Below are 17,315 nucleotides of genomic sequence, written 5' to 3'. Positions count from 1 at the left end.
TGCTTTCCAAACTAGGAATTTTTTCAAGAGGGCGAAAAATTTGTGGATGAAATGTAAATGCTTGGCAAAGACGATCTCGCAAGCGACATTTCAGTCATTGATTTTCAAAAGCAAGCCAACATTGTTTTGAGTTTTATCAGCAGAAATTTACATCCAAAATCGTAAGTAAAGGACAACTGAAGTGTATGCATGAATGTAATAAATCAAAGTCAATTTATTCTAGTGTGTGATGCGATTTATGTTAACATGGCGTATGGTAAGCAGATTGATGCTTCTAAAATTGTTGTTGCCGAAAGAATTTTAGCTATGATTTCTTTAGTGCTTGGGGAATCGTGGCCGTTATATGGCAGCGAAATCCTACATTCCTGCAAATATATTTCCAATGGACAAAAAATCTGCAGCCATAAGGCGCCATACTATTATTTACTTCATAAACAAATGTTTGGGGCTTTTCAGTTTATGATTATTGATCATTCAATCATTGGACAGTTATACTACATATTGTTTAAGATTTGAGAAAATTAACATTGATTACATGAGAAGCTGTTTACTATAACCTGTGATTTTGAGTCTTCTGATCTATGAAGCTTTTTCAATTTGACTGGAATGGTATTAAACCTTAGTATTTCACTTACATGAAATGTTGTCCCATGTCACATATTGTCCCTTTTATAACTGAACACCTCATGTAGAGATGTAAAGTTGTGTTAATCTACGGCTCATACCAGATTGTTTGCCATAAAATCCAAAGGGCTATTGATGTATGAAAAGCATTGTCTATAAAGTAAAAATGTCTTCATATGTAAGCAGATAAACCTTGAAATTTGGCAAAACAGAAAAGTAATTTTCATGATCACTAGGTAATTTTTCTGATGATCATTATAATCTCTAAACTAAATTATTTCAGATTTACATTTAAACGAGCTTTGATCATATGAAATGATATTTATCATAACCAGTAAGCATGACACATGAACCAATTTTAACATTCATGTAATTATATAATTAGAGACATGTTGGTTACATTCTGTTTGTATTTGATAATACAATGCTACTAGTGATTGCTATATAGCACACATTGAAGAAGATAATAGTCAAGTGAAATGCCTAATAAGCATTTATGGCATTAAGCCGTCCTTAACTGCAAATTTTCACTCTGATAATTTTGCTTAATCTTTGGCAGAAAAAATTTTGAGTTTTTCTCAGAAGGTGAATTTGCTAATACTGATGTGGAGATGGGTAAAGGGTTACAATAAACTTGCATGGTTTGAAGTCTGAGCTTTTCTATATCTAAGAATTGTCACTTGTACCAAATTTCTAACTTAACTCATTACATAGAGGTTTGAATGGGGTTTCTAGGGGGTCTATGCCTGACAACTTGGTAGAAATTTTAAAAGGCTATAACTGTTTTTGAATATAGCATTATTGTAAAATAAATTTTACGTTCCTAGACATGCTAATGAGCCATATATTTGGCATAATAATGAGCCTAAATATTTGGCAAAACATTCAAGTATTGTTCATTTCATTTATTTTTTGAGAAAACGTAACCAAAATGTGTTGTTATTTACGCAGAAACGATGCCCACAAAATACATTTTGTAATGCTCTAAAACGCTGAAAATGGCATTTTTAAGGCTCTGAAATTCAAAATTTCTCAGGAGAGCTAGCGTCAGACCCCCAGGTGCGGAGCGCCTCCGACATTTTATGACTGATGTTTGAAAAATCCTAGATCCGCCCCTGCCTCACTTTTTGTCCTTAAGTTATAGAGTAAGGACCAAACGAGAAGAATTTCGGGATCAAGTTATTCTAAATATATCAAAGAAGAAATTTGTCACAGGTATAAATAAAAAATATTCTTCATTATAGCTATAATATACGTGTACAGCAGCAAATATTTTAAAGGATAACAAAGATTGAGATATGATCCAATTGGTGTATTGTACGTAGCTGTTAAACAAAATGGAAAGCTTGATCTCAGGAACACATTTATATTCACGTTATATGCTGGTAATTTATCATTAAAACAGTACACAGTATACAACACATATTGCAAAGGTATTGGCTATATATATATGCTCCTTACGACTAATTTTTTTTTATGATGTTAGTTTTGCCCTTATAACTCACGCATTGTGTATATTTTTAATAAAATTTTTAAAGAGGTTTAACTGTTTCATTATATTTTAACGCATTTAAACATGTCAACATTTGACTTTGGTTACTAAAACATCAAGCATCCAAAAATATACATTGAAGTTCTCGGTCGCACCGACAACTGCAGAAAGTAAGAATTCATGAATAGTGTAGTCTGTGAATAATTACACAATGTAATTCACAGTATGTTACTTAAGGAATTTGGAAATATTAACTTATAACACACGCTTACTTTGTCAAATCATTTAACCTAAACGAAATTGTTGATAAAATTTAACTGCACATTATTCGGTATGTTTCGAATGATTTAATCCTCGTTAATCCATTACCACAATTCATTTCAATACAAGCTACTAAAGCAGAACATGCATCTATGAATATTTGCTACACCGGTGACTATTGTGCAGCTTCTGATTTTCTGCATGGTATAGCTACTTGTTTCAAGGCGATTGTACTGTTGTAACCCATGGTTTGAATCACTAATGTTTAATTGAGCAATATATTCTATCTTCTATAAAGGGAATTGAAAATTCTAGAAAATCAAGTTTTGGAGTACTGCTCCATGAAGTTAATTAAGAATTAAGATTAACAACATGTAGTGTTTTTGTTTTAAATTGTGAATTTTTTCATTAATTTCAATAGGCATCTGCAAGTCTTTGACATTAAAGGCTTAAAACGATTTGCAATTACATTTGTGTACAAGCAACAAAATGACAGGAATTCAGTTTTCACTATTCCTGAAAATCATTAATCAATTTTTCACAAATGTCAAAACTACTAACTTCTAAAAACAGTGCTTACCATTTTATTATTTTCAAACACTTCAAAATCGATTTTATGATATCCTTGTTGAGCAAAACCAAGGACTTTAATAGCTGCTGATTTCCGATACTCGTACGCCTTAAAAAAATATTTCCTATAAAACATTAAAAATTATCCCAGTGACTTTTTTAATAATACGGATTTTTGCCATTGCTAACGTGAGAGAAGTGCAATAACCTCCCAAATGCTTAAGTTGTAGTTAAGTTAAACTTGAGTGTTAAAATCTTACAAAATAACAATACGTAACATTAACGTAAATAATAAAACAAATTCTCAGTAATGTGCATTAAAAACAACTCACAGACAGGATGATTTTATTGTTATTTTTTAGAAGAACAGGAAGATAAATCTAATGGCACTTGTAGTAAATTTTTTCATGCTTCTTGTGTTAGCAAGACAAAGCTTGGCACAGATATGTCAATGTAAGTAAGTTTATTTGTAGCTACATGGAAAATTTATTCTTATCCTTTTTTAGATAAATCCAGTTTGGGAGGTTACCAAGAACGGGCGATTTAGTCCGTGATCTGTGACCGATTTTCTTTCATTCCCGTTGGACACCTCAAGGAAGGTCGTGAAAAATTCAAGACAGAACAACTTTTACATGCTTAATGCAGTTTTACTTCTTGTCATCTCCAAAAAGCTGCAGTTTTATTGCTATATTACATTAAAATTTTAACATTTGTAGCTCATTACAATTTCGGAATCCGCCATTTTTCCCTTGAAACTTCATGTTATTTATATTTTGTGTGCTAGTGCCAGACCTAATAGAAAGCTATTCCGCACGATAATACTGGCAACATAAATAAAATGCCTAAAAGAAATACATATGTCACTCGTGCATTAGGTTGGAATTTAGCAATTGTTGCGAAGATAATATTTTGAAAGTTATAATCGTATTGTGCAAGACAAGGCGCGCTTTTTTTAAAGGTCTGTCTCGAATTCGTCATCAATGTCATCATCTAAAAACTCCTCTTCCTCAACATCATTGTCGTCATCAATATCTACATTTGTAACGACGAAACGTTACAATAAATTTGATTTTACAATTTGTTTTTTTTTGGTTTATTTCTCTGGCTCTAATCAGAACTTTATGTTGGGCATTAATTTTTATTACACGAATCTACATTCGTGTTTGTAGTACACGATCATACATCTGTACTTCACTCCTGCTTTGTTACATAAACAACGTTGGGAGTTACAGCCACTTTGTAGCCAGTCTTACAACCACAATGAACGTTGTCAAGTAGGGAATCCGGCGCTAGGGGAATGGTCATCCATACGACTTTAGACTTGCAGTTTCCCGTCACTCGTTTGCCACCCATTTTCATCCGGAGGAGTAATATCCATTTGTGGTTGTAAACAGAAAGGCCAAAGCGCAGCTTGGTACAAAAATGAAGAAGGCTGTAAGTTCCATAAACTTCCATTGCTAATCAAGAGTTAGTGTAAATATTGCTAAAGTCATTCTTATTGCATTCTGTATACAACTGAGAGGTATTTTGCAAAAAGAAGTTAAAAATCTCAGTTAAGAAGCATAAAATCTCAAAACACCAAGCTAGAACTCAACATTATATGATTCTTAGAAGAAACTTAGTTACTATTTGTTTACAATATGTCAGAAGTGGTAAACGTTTGTATTTTTCAACAATCTCTTTCATAGGTTGTGATGATTGTTAACCTTCAGTTAAGGCTTTATGCTCAAGATCATATTTTACAGTTCATGAAAGAATATTTTTCAGTGAGCCATTTCAGAAGCCAGAAAGCTGGGGTTTTTTGCTTGGGTTGAAACTTTGTTTTATTGTAAATTGGATTAGCAAGGACTATCATAGATAAAAGTTGTCTTTGTCATACCATGAAAAGGAGAGTGAAAGATTTCAGGCACATTGATTGAAAAAGTGATCCTGTATACATATTTCTCAACAAGAAATGCTGTTATGATTCTGATCTATACATACTAATTTGCTAATTTACTCTGTGCCCGTTGATAAAAGTTTATAATATTGATTTAAAATACAGAATATCTGAATTAATTTTGAAGTCATTCTTTATATAATAAATGCATGGAAACAGCAACTAAAGATAGTTTTGGGACATTGGTATGTAATAGAGACAAGATCCTCTGTTAGAAGTAAGTGAGCAACCACTTTAGTGTTTAGTGCAGCTTCTACAAAACCAAAAAAATGTTGTCCTTCTATATTTAAAAAGAGAAATTTCAGAATTCTACTCTTCCAAAGTAAAGAATGGACTTCACCTATCCTATGTGGAGTGACCTTGTAGAAAGAGTGGTCAAAACATTGAATGAAAGTAATTCTCGTGTTTAGTGAGTCTAATAGCCTGATAGCAATACTTTTAAAACTTTATTTTTGCTCTTGCATCACTTACAGCAGGTTAATCGGAAAGGCATGTACTTTATGGCATCTGTAACAGCTGTAAGCTGCTAAATGTTTGTTCTACAATTTTTATATCTATCTTACGCCTATGCATAATGATGTGCCTCTTTAAAAGCTTATTAACAAGAAATTCTTTAGTGGTAATGATCAATTTCTTACCAAGCTTTAGTGTTTAAGGAAAAAATTATGGAAAGATGCGTTGCTATCCTTCGAAAAGTGAAGTTGCGCACGATTTTACCATGAGTTCTTAAAACTGACAAGATTTAGGTCTAAAACAGGCTTCTCCTATGTTGACACATAAGTGCAAAGGTGACAGTTTAGGTTTGCTTCCAAAATTTTCGACAGAATTCTTCATTTAAAACTTACATTTTACTTGGACTTTATTAAGAATCTCGCCTTTTTGCCACCTTTCAAGATGGCGCCCGTAAATAAATTTGTCTCACCATGACAACGGCAGTTAGATACAAAGAGTTCCGCACCAAAAAAATGGCGACATTCAAAATTGAAGGAGCGAGGAATTTTGAAATTCAACCGCGAAATACTAAAAAGCTGCAGCTTTTTAGAAGTGACAATAAAAAGAATATCAAACAGCAAGTGACTATCTATATATTTGAAAATTTTGCGCCCTTCCTTGAGATGTCCAACGAAAAGACTAATTGTTTATTTTATAAACACAAGCAATATATCACTTTGTCAAACTTTCATTTATTTTAAAATGTGGAAACATCTTCATGCTAATTGAAGCTCGGTTATTCCAGAAGAAAGAAAACTTGTAGTGAAATCACTATATTGTTGCATCAAAAGCGGCTAGGGAGGCAGCGAACGAAAACTTTGTAATATGCTTTAATGCTGTAAAATTAACTATTGTCAGATGCAACATTCAAAAAAATATCTTTCAGAAAACAATCTTTTTTGTTTTTTGTTTATTTGAAGATTGACAGAAGGCGTGCCGACATTTGTATGTAGACTAGAGTTAGTTGACCACAATGCAACACAGTTAGCAATTAACTTATTCAAAAATAGACAAAAACGTATATAAACAAAAAATATTTGTCTGAAGATTAAAGAAGATTGAACAACAAAAAGGCTATCAGATTAGTATCAAACTGCAGAAATAAATGTAGGCTGCTAATAAATAAATATAGACAAGTAAAATTGTACAATTCATAATCGGCCAAACTAACTGCGATCAATAATTTTACAAAAATTTGCACAAGCCGCCTTGCTTACCATGAATTGCAATTGTCCAGTGCAATTTTACATACTAAAACATAAGACCTGATGTTTTATACTATGATACGTTATATTTGCTGTGAATCTTTGTTCAGATTCTAATGACCTGCACTCATAATAAAGTCGAGTTACATCGTCTAAGTTATTCTAATTCTGTGTTGTTGGTTTTTAATCTCTAAACATTGCTCCGGGGATGTGTTACTCTTGCAATTTCGATAGGCGCACCAACAACTTCATATCATCTTTAATTTCTTTCGTTTTTTCTTCAAGCTTGATTGACAAATTAGTTATCTCACAATGTAGCAGCCATATTAACAATGCAATAATCATGTAGACACCATTAGAGGATACTCGGCATATTATTGTGTAAAAATAGGCTTGCAATAGCGTTTGAAACGTCATTTACCTTTATTTCAAAATTTTATGAAACTCTTACGCAATTATTTATAAGGATCCAAAAGTTATGACAAATGTTCTTTCTTACCCATTTTTTAATAAAAATGATATTTTCACAGGTGCCTGTGCCATGAATACAGACGGCAACGAAATCACCCAGTATGGAGTTACCAAAGGATCTGTAAAGTTAAGTGCTATCTCAGCAGGCTTTTGGATGTCCACACCTGCTAAATACGCAAGCCAATATTATCCTACACCCTTGTCTTACAAAGTGAGTTACACACCATGGGGAAATACTTTTATGATGGATATGCATCCAGATCCTACTTTGTATATAGCAAAATTAATTACAGGTAAGTTTTCGTCAATCGACTTTACTTCCAAATCCTTGTTTACGTAAATTTTTATAGCTATTAAAAATGAAAATATCATTGCTGAACATTCAACACATTGATTTGTATTGAAGTGCTTTTGGTTTAAATGCCTCTTCAATTTAAAATTTACTGGCCACTTGTCGTTATGAACCTTGCAACGATACCGGCAGACTGGTTTGAAAACAATTCAAAACTCTTACAGTTTGGGATAGTTTTCACATGACGCCGGTATGAAAAAGTATAAAACCGTACCGCTGACCGTTATGTTTCGAAAACAGCATGGTTATCCGTGAAACTTTGAAAAGCGGTGCAAAACTATACCGTTCTGGCTGCCAGTGTGTTGAATCGGCTTGCACAGTGTTTCTGGTATTTACGGTCATTTTTCGTTTCCTTAAGCAAAGACTATAACTCAAGTGTTGATATAATGGCCCCAGCATTTTTTGCTAGTTGAAAGTATCGTTTAGAACATCACATGACATAATGACATTGCTTGAATTGCTTGAAGATTCGTCCGCACTTTGTGCAATATCTATTTTGTGACATTCAGGGCCCTAGAGCATCATGAGTACTAATTCAAACTACCAGTTTGCAGAATTTATAAGCCTTTTTACTATTACAAAGCCTGTTTGTCAAACGAGTTTATAAAATAAAAACGTTAAAACGCGTGCACTGATTGGTCTATAGCCGTGTTTGCATTGGCCGGTGTAGAACACATCTCAGCTCAACCAGTCAAATCAATCATAACAATCATTCATTCAATGGGAATTTGCAAATCGATCATGAATGTATTTTACATGAAAAATTTAAATGTTTATTTTAAATTTGTATATTTTGCTTTCGTGTTATATTAAAAAAGAAGTAAAAGATATTTTTTGTGTTTGCACTATCTCATGCAAAACTTCGAAGACATTTGTGAGAAGTCTCAAGCAGGTGCAAACCTCAACCTTGGGTCTCGGGCTTGCACTCACTGATCTGCTTTTGAGTTCTCCCAAAAGTGCCATTAGTTTTTTAATAAGTTTGCAATTACAGTAAGCACTTTTTTCTTAAATAATGCAATAAAAAAATTAAACTAGCACAATGTGATTGTGAAAACCCAAAAATGCTTACAACAATAAAAATTAAAAAATCTTTATGAATGAGCTCAGGCTTGCTAGAATTTAGATTAGTTCAGCAAAAGGTTCTCAAAGTTTGTCGTTTTAAAAAACTTCTCAAAGTCTAAAAAGTAACCGAGCACAATCTGTCTGTTTCTATGCCTAACCGTAAAAATTTCATTACGGTTTTGCAAAACATTTTTAGCTGCCCAAAAAATGACGCAATAAAATCTTCGAACACACTCGTCTTGGCAATCAATATCGTCAGCAAAATGAAAAGACTTCAAATAAAAATAACGCGATCAAACTAAACGTCAACATCAGTTTGGCGCAGTGTCAACAAGGTGTCAGTTTTTCTACAAGGTTTGACAATTACAGTTAAGAATTTTTTTCACTTACAGACAGTTATTTAATCTGTTTCACTTTGTAAGATGTGCCCAACTATTATGGCTAGAAAGTTTCTGTTGTCACAAATATTAAATATTTTTATTAACTAGAACTGGTGTAAATCTTGCTGACGGTAAACTTCATCATGTGTGCGTCACGTGGAAATCGTCCAGTGGCATTTTCGCAGTCTACAAGAATGGTCAATTTGAGAAAAGTTTACAAAATATCAACAAAGATGAAGAAATTGAGGCTAACGGTACTTGGGTTATTGGACAAGATCAAGACACTGGATCAACTTTTGCATTCCAAAAAGAAGATTCATTTAAAGGCGATTTAACAGAAATGAACGTCTGGGACAGAGTCTTGACCGATTACGAGATTCAACGTGTTGCAAAAGATTGTGGCACGCTTATTCAAGGCAACGTTATAAAGTACAGCGACTTCAAAATGTCCGAGGAGACCAAATTCATCGAGCGTCTTTCTTGCTGCCCTGCTTCTTAATGACGTTTAATCAGCCTGTTGTTGAACCTGTATTTTAAGAAATAAATAAAGAAAGCATTAGATAATTCAATAATTTTTGTAATACTTTTTGCGTTTGAAAACAGCTCCCATACTGTCATAGATTTAGTATGCAAATGAAACTTTTTGTTTCAAAGAATTTTGACAGAAAATACTTGCATGCTCATTCATTGGCGCGGTGTTTGTTGATGTGAAAGTATACTTACTATCTTTCAATTGAAACTCAACAAAATTCTAAAGACAATAATTTGTCTTCAAAATTTGCACAACTAAAAACCATTTACATCTAAGACACCTTATCTTTCTGAATAGAAACAAACTTTTTTAAGCAAGTGTTACTAAAAGCTTTTATGCTTTTCTAATATTCGTATGATTTTTTCAATAAAACTTTATAAAAGTTACATAGTGGACTCTGAAGCAAGTAAACAATTCTTGTGATACGATATTACCTCAGATGCACACATTACTCCAGGCAGAACAACCAGATTCACACATTTTGTTGAAGGTCTAGCGTTATTATTCTCAATATAGTGCATAGGTACCGTTCAGTTAATCTAGGGAGTCTACAAGTCCTTTACAGGTTTATATCTATAATGTACTCGTTTGCTATTTCTGACCACCATATATTCAAAACTCTGAGGGTAAGTTTGCCCTTATAATTTATGCACTGTGTGTACTTTAAATAAAAATATTCGAGAGATTTTACTGTTTCATTACATTTTAACGTATTTAAACATGTCGACATTTGACTTTGGTTACTGAAAAATCAAGCATCCAGAAAAATAAAATTTTTTAAGTCAGACCATAGGCTAAAAGAGTTTCTATTGCATGTCTGACATGGACCAATTAATATAGCGGAACAAAAATAAATTTTATGCTATTAGCATTATACTAAAGTAAATGGTTTGAAGCCGGGAGTATCGTTAAATATTTGTAAATGTCGATCGTCCAGGTTGGTATGTTCCTGAGAAGGACTGTTTTTGTTTTTGTTGACTGACGTTTAGACAACCTTAGGGGTAGTCATCATCTCTGACTCTGAAGATAAGCAAAATGTGTTGTTTTTGCGCAAAAACGATGCCCACAAAATACATTATGCATTGCTCAAAAACGCTGAAAATGGCATTTTCAAGGCTCTAAAATTCAAAATTTCTCAGGGGAGAATACCTCAGACCGCCCCCCCAGGTGCGGAGCACCTCCGAAGTTTTATGACTGATGTTTGAAAAATCCTAGATCCGCCCTGATTTGTGGTATGATTTTCTCGACTTAAGTTTTATTTTATTTTTATAAATCATTTGCAAAGATTTATTGGAAAAGTCATTCTTTCATCTTTCTGACTTATATTAATTCAGCTAATGTTTATAGAGTTTAAACATAAGAAAACAAATGTTAGTAATGGACGGTGTATAAATAAGAGTTAAATTGGCATTGTACATTTCAACAAATTTTCAATGCCTAAGTTGAACTTGTTTGTGCAAAACTTGTCTAGGTGAACCAATTTTATATCACATTGAAAGAATTGATCATGACTGAAAAATTTTGGCGGTGATTGACATTATAAAAAGATGATTTTGCTTGATTTTACTGTCAATCTGTTGTGAGTGAGAAATGAATTTTGCTGCAAATCTGGTATTGCTGTATGATATGGGCAAGAAAAATCAATAGAGGATTAAGTTAAAGAATGTAAAATATCGAATTTACAATACTCAAGTTCAAAATGCATTACCTCACTATAAGCGTACGGAAGCTATCATTTCTGGGGGAGCAATACATATTTCTCCCAACTAACAATTGATGTTCTGCCATATTTTCGCTCGATTAACGTTGAAAATTTACCCTACTTTTTAAAGCTATATTGTCAGTACAAAAATACAGAAATGCATAACTTAATAATTTTTTTGCTTTGTCAATGCAATATAAAATTCAGGCTCGTTTCAAACATACAGTTCATGCGAAAATTGCATTAAAGAAAAACTAAAAAATTTCATATTCAAGTTATGCATAAATTGTAAAAATAGTGAATAAAATGGGACAAATTATTTGTTTTTGCCTCATATGTATTACATAAAAAGGGATTACATGCAACGCTATTGATATTGGAATTTATGTACCATTTAACCTACGTAAGGTTAATGTCAAGATGTTTAAAGCAAAAATATTTTTTTTCTCAATGACTTATTTTAGGAAGTGGCACAACCATTTATTTGCTGTTTAAGACGTGAATGTGCATTTTGTACTAAATAAGTAGCTACAAAAACTGGGAAATTTTACTATGATATCGATGTTGAATAACATAACATTATTTTCAATTACCGCGTTAATATTGTTCATGCAATAAGGCTATAGTCGCTGACCAATATACTTTTATACGTAATTTAAAATACTTTTATCGAATATTTCTAGGAGTAAATCTTGATCATATATGAGAAATAGTGCGAGTGAAGGTTTTGCGTGTATATAGATTGATCAAACATAATTTCAATGGTAAACAAATGTTAGTAAAAATCATAAACATTGCCAATTCATGCGGTAATTCAACTGTGAAATACGTGATATGTATCATTATAACGATTTGCAATACGATTTTAAAATCAATAAATATTGGAGTAAATGTAGCTAAGAGAAACGACATTGCAGTTAAACAATAAATACGAAATTTCTATGAGTAAGAATTATTCTTCTTCTATTTACGACGCCAGTCAAGGTCAGTAGAACTCCAAGCTTTTGTGATTACCATAATGTTTATGAATAATTTAAATCATTCTGAAATAATTGAGTAATGTTTTAAGTAAATATTCACTTCGTTTTTACTTTTCATTGCCATCAGAAATTCATCATACAAATGATTACAAGCTTTCTTCCAACAGTAGATTTGTTACAAAAGCTTGAAGTTATCCGGTTTTAAAGAATTCTACTGAAGCTTATTGGAATTCATGTATTTTAACGAGTATAACATCGATGTTGACCACGGTAGCTTTGAACTACTAACATTGCTTCCTTCTTTTTTATGTGATAACAAAATATTGCCAAAAATCAGAAATGAAGCAAATGCAGACACACTGTAGGCAAATCAAGTCGCTACACTTCTTGATCAACTTGGTTTTACAACACCTAACGATATATTTCAAGATATTTCTCAACTTTGATTGGCTTGCGGTGAGCATAATCTATCTCATACGACCCGAGAAATACAGCATTGGTGAGAAATTTAAGTTTGAACGAACTATGAATAACGTTTATTGTAAGTCATTGTAAATCGTTAAAACTTGCGTTTCTACATATATTACGCATCATACTGTAAGTCAACTGGAATTATAGCTGCACCAAGTTTTATTTAAGTGGCATTGTTGATTAAGATGTGTTGCCACAATAGGGTGTTTTTCGATATTGATTTATAATGTAATGAAACGACGCGTATCATAAGAGCTTTGTTTTCCCAGAAAATACAACAACATCTGGCTAGAGATAATCAATAAAAATCAGTGAATAAAGAAAAAAGTTGTTTCAAATAACTTTGCAACCAAGTGAATGCTGAAAGCTCATTCTCTGATTATCTATATTATATCTTTAAAAACAAATTTTTGGCACTTTGCTGACTAAAATATATAAGTCGTAATAGATCGTCCTTATCTTTTACACGAATAATTACGTTTATTCAAAAGTGTAATTATTATATAATCAAGAATTAGATGTGCAGAAAACTGCCTGCATTAAGTCTTGCTGGGAATACAGTGGTCTACTGCCAATCGAATCATACCACGAAATATTCTCTCAAGTGTGCAATTTAACAAGTGTACACGTGTACCAAGGTGAATGCTGAAAGCTCATACTCTGATTATCTATTTTATATCTTTAAAACAAATTTTGGCACTTGGCTGACTAAAATATATAAGTCGTAATATATCGTCCTTATTTTTACACGAATAATTACGTGTATTCAAAAGTGTAATTATGATATAATCAAGGATTAGACGTACAGGAATCTGTCTACAGTGTTGCCACAGTAGGGTGTTTTTCGATATTGATTTATAATGTAATGAAACGACGCGTATCATAATAGTATAGATTTCTCTAAAAATACAACATCTGGCTAGAGATAATCAATATAAATCAGTGAATAAAGAAAAGAGTTGTTTCAAATCACTTTGCCAACCAAGGTGAATGCTGAAAGCTCATTCTCTGATTATCTATTTTATATCTTTAAAAACAAATTTTTGGCACTTGGCTGACTAAAATATACAAGTCGTAATAGATCGTGCTTATTTTTTACACGACTAATTACAAAAAGACTAATTGTATCAATGATTAGAACTACTAGTCGTTTATAAAAGTTAATCTAAGTGAGGATTTTTTCGATAAAACTGGTACTGATGAGGCAGTGGAAATGAGGTTACTTTTGGCATTGGCATTAAGGTGTCTCCTTATTAAGATTCCTTGTACATTTTATAGACGCATAGCCTCAGTAGGGTCGCCAGGTTGTTCAGAATAGTGGGGACGACGAAACTGTCAAAGATGTGAGACTTAAATGGTAGTACCAAAGCATGCGCTTTTAAAAAAGTCTTAAGTGTAGCTATGTGTTCACTATGACGCTATTCCATTCAGACAGGTTTCACAAAGATATGACTTTAGCTCTACGTATTTGAAAGGCTAATTAGGATAAAATCAAAGATTAGACGTGCAGGAAACTGCCTGCATTAAGTCATTCTGGTCTACTGCCAATCGTCTAATACCACGTAATAGTCTTACAAGTGTGTAATTTAATTAGTTTAAAAAGTACAATAGTGTTTTAAATATTTTCAGATGCAAAAGACTATACACGCTGACAAATATACATGTATAGGTATCTAATTTTTATCAAATATTTCTGGAAACAAATCTTGATCATATTTGAATAATCGGGGGAGATTATTATGCGTATATAGCACACGATGAAATATTATTTAACGGCACAAAAATGTTTTTAACATTATTACATATAGCATTTAATGGGGTCATATAGTGATACAACTGTGTAATACGTGGCATCTATCTTATGTATGTTGACTCTTTCGTACTTAACCTTTCATTTGCGTAATGATGTCTTTTTTTATAAAGACTTGCAATATGATCAATAAATTTTAAAATCAATAAATATTAAAGTAAATGTAGCTAAGAGAAACGACATTGCAATTAAACAACAAATACGAAATTTGTATGAGTGACAATTCTTCTTCTTCTATTTACGACGCCAGTCAAGGTCAATAGAACTCCAAGCTTCTGTGATTACCATAATGTTTATGAATAATTTAAATCATTCTGAAATAATTGAGTAATGTTTTTAAGTAAATATTCACTTCGTTTTTTACTTTTCATTGCCATCAGAAATTCATCATACAAATGACTACAAGCTTTCTCAAAACAGTAGATTTGTTACAAAAGCTTGAATTTATCGGGTTTTCAAGAATTCTACTGTAGCTCATTGGAATTCATGTATTTTAACTGGTATTGCATCGATGTTGACCGCGGTAGCTTTGAACTACTAACATTGCTTCCTTCCTTTTTATGTGATAAGAAAATATTGCCAAACATCAGAAATGAAGCAAATGCAAACACACTGTAGCCAAATCAACTCGCTACACTTCTTGATCAACTTGGTTTTACAACACCTAACGATATATTTCGAGATATTTCTCAACTATTATTGGCTTGCGGTGAGCATAATCTATCTCATACGACCCGAGAAATATAGCATTGGTGAGAAATTTAAGTTTGAACGAACTATGAATAACGTTTATTGTAAGTCATTGTAAATCGTTAAAACTTGCGTTTCTACATATATTACGCATCGTACTATAAGTCAACTGGAGTTATAGCTGCTCCAAGTTTTATCTAAGTGGCATTGTTGATTGAGATGTGTTGCCGCAGTAGGGTGTTTTTCGATATTGATATATAATGTAATGAAACGACGCGTATCATAAGAGCTTAGACTTCTCTAAAAATACAACAACATCTGGCTAGAGATAATCAATACAAATCAGTGAATAAAGAAAAAAGTTGTTTCAAAGAACTTTGCAACCAAGGTTAATGCTGAAAGCTCATTCTCTGATTATCTATTTTATATCTTTAAAAACAAATTTTTGGCACTTTGCTAACTGAAATATATAAGTCGTAATAGATCGTCCTTATTTTTTACACGAATAATTACGTGTATTCAAAAGTGTAATTATTATATAATTTATGGAGGTTAATATAATTCCATGAATGTTATGAGGTAGAGGAAAGGAGGTAATACTTTCTGCAAAAGTAATAAGATGTTTCCTAATTAAGATTACTGATGCAATATATAGAGACATAACCCCATTAGCGTCGCTAGGTTGTTGAGAGTCGTAGAGACAATGTAACCGTCTAAGATATGCGACTTAAATAGGCGTTCGAAAGCTTGCACCCATAAAAAAGATTGGATTGTATGTTTGATGCTGTTTCTTTTGGGTAGCTTTTATGTTAATATAAAAGCCACACGCTTCAGAGGAGCAATTTTTATTTAAATTTGTCAACACATGTATTCAAAGGGGTATTATAGACCACGATGCTAACTGTATTGACTTTGTTATGTGACCGTTAAAGAAAGCAAATATTTTTGTTTCAAATCAGATTCGTCGCACACTACCAGCTAAATCTTTTTATACTTTATGAAATCTCAAATTGGTCTTTGAAACAACTTTGGGGAAGCACGTCCAGCCTTCTACCCCCAGGACGTTACGACTAGCACATATATAACGTAAAAACTGTCGGAAAACCACTAATCTATGAAAAAAACTTTAATCGAATTAATTGGATTATAGGAGTTGTCAAATAATGTAACAACAAACTATTTGCAATTTTAGCTTCAGCAGAAATGTTTCAACCAATTTAACACAAGGCCCGGTTCGACATAGTAACGCTAAAATCTATCCTATTAAATTATAATCGAAAATTGTTTAATTATGCCAGTTGCAATTGACAAAGTTTTCACTAAACGTTAGCTAACTTTTGACTGAAGTTACAGAAAGTTGAACAGTTTGCTTCATTTGTAATTTTTTCAACACTAAATTTAATGTATATTTGCTAAAATGCATGAGTACTCAAGAACACTGCTTCTTTACTTCCTTCACCAGTAGTTAACAGAATCTTCCAAACGTAAACAAAAAGATACGTGATGTGCTTAATATAGCTATTAGTCATAATTGTAACTGATTAATATTTCATTTAGAAGAGCTATAATACCAAGCATCGTTAAGACCATTCTCATATTTGCAAGTGTGCTTCAAGCAAGCATCATGTCAGCACTTTGTTAATGTGTTGAGAAGAAGTGAGTTGATAACAGAAGTAAAATTTATATTTGAAACTGTAAGTAAATATAAAATATTATATTTCTTTTAAAACTACATTATAATTTAAAGATATTTTAAACTTTATTCAATCTACTGCTTTTAACGTTATAAATCTATTTGTGCGTTCGTCGCTTTGTCGGAAAAATATCGTGAGTTGTTTTTCATTCGACATAAAGACTATAACAATGAATCCAATCGAATATACATACAGTATGAATGTAATGACAAATTTCCTACAAATATCAAGCAGAAGTCATTTGCAATAAGAACAGATTTGTTGTTGACATAATCCTAAGAGAATGTTGTTACTTTGAGAAATAATAACTAAAAACATTACCGCCTAAATATTGACTTGTATACGATATTCCCTGTCATCCATTCAAGCGGAACTGAACGTGAGCTGAATTTATGCGAAGTGAAAAGGAAATAAAATTCTTTACAAAACTTCATAAAAGAATAATAAATAAAAGTCAAGATATAGTTGAAATGCCTGCTCACAAGCGACCTCAAATATCAATTATATCTCGTTCCAGCGACCGGTATTAGCAACTTGTGCTTAGTAGAATGTATGCCTGGTATATATATAGTCAAGTTGGGTATTATT

At 32.3% G+C, this 17,315-nt stretch overlaps 1 protein-coding gene across 1 annotated transcript; it reads left to right on the top strand.

Moving 5' to 3' along the window:
- The first annotated feature begins 7,124 nt into the window (after positions 1-7,124).
- LOC124457135 (sushi, von Willebrand factor type A, EGF and pentraxin domain-containing protein 1-like) lies at positions 7,125-9,379 on the top strand. The gene is made up of 2 exons (XM_047007423.1): positions 7,125-7,347; positions 8,947-9,379. The coding sequence occupies exons 1-2, from the start codon at positions 7,125-7,127 to the stop codon at positions 9,345-9,347; spliced, it is 624 nt and encodes a 207-aa protein (XP_046863379.1). The 3' UTR covers positions 9,348-9,379.
- The last annotated feature ends 7,936 nt before the right edge of the window (positions 9,380-17,315 follow it).

This window comes from Xenia sp. Carnegie-2017, unplaced genomic scaffold (genome assembly GCF_021976095.1).
Source record: "Xenia sp. Carnegie-2017 unplaced genomic scaffold, XeniaSp_v1 HiC_scaffold_6, whole genome shotgun sequence".
In the NCBI taxonomy this organism is placed as follows: Eukaryota; Metazoa; Cnidaria; class Anthozoa; order Malacalcyonacea; family Xeniidae; genus Xenia; species Xenia sp. Carnegie-2017.
This window is presented reverse-complemented; position numbering and strand designations above follow the sequence as displayed.

Coding starts and splice junctions, on each gene's coding strand:
- LOC124457135 (XM_047007423.1), top strand. CDS start 7,125: ATGAATACAGACGGCAACGAAATCACCCAGTATGGAGTTACCAAAGGA. Junction 7,348..8,946: donor TATAGCAAAATTAATTACAG/GTAAGTTTTCGT, acceptor ATTAAATATTTT/TATTAACTAGAACTGGTGTA.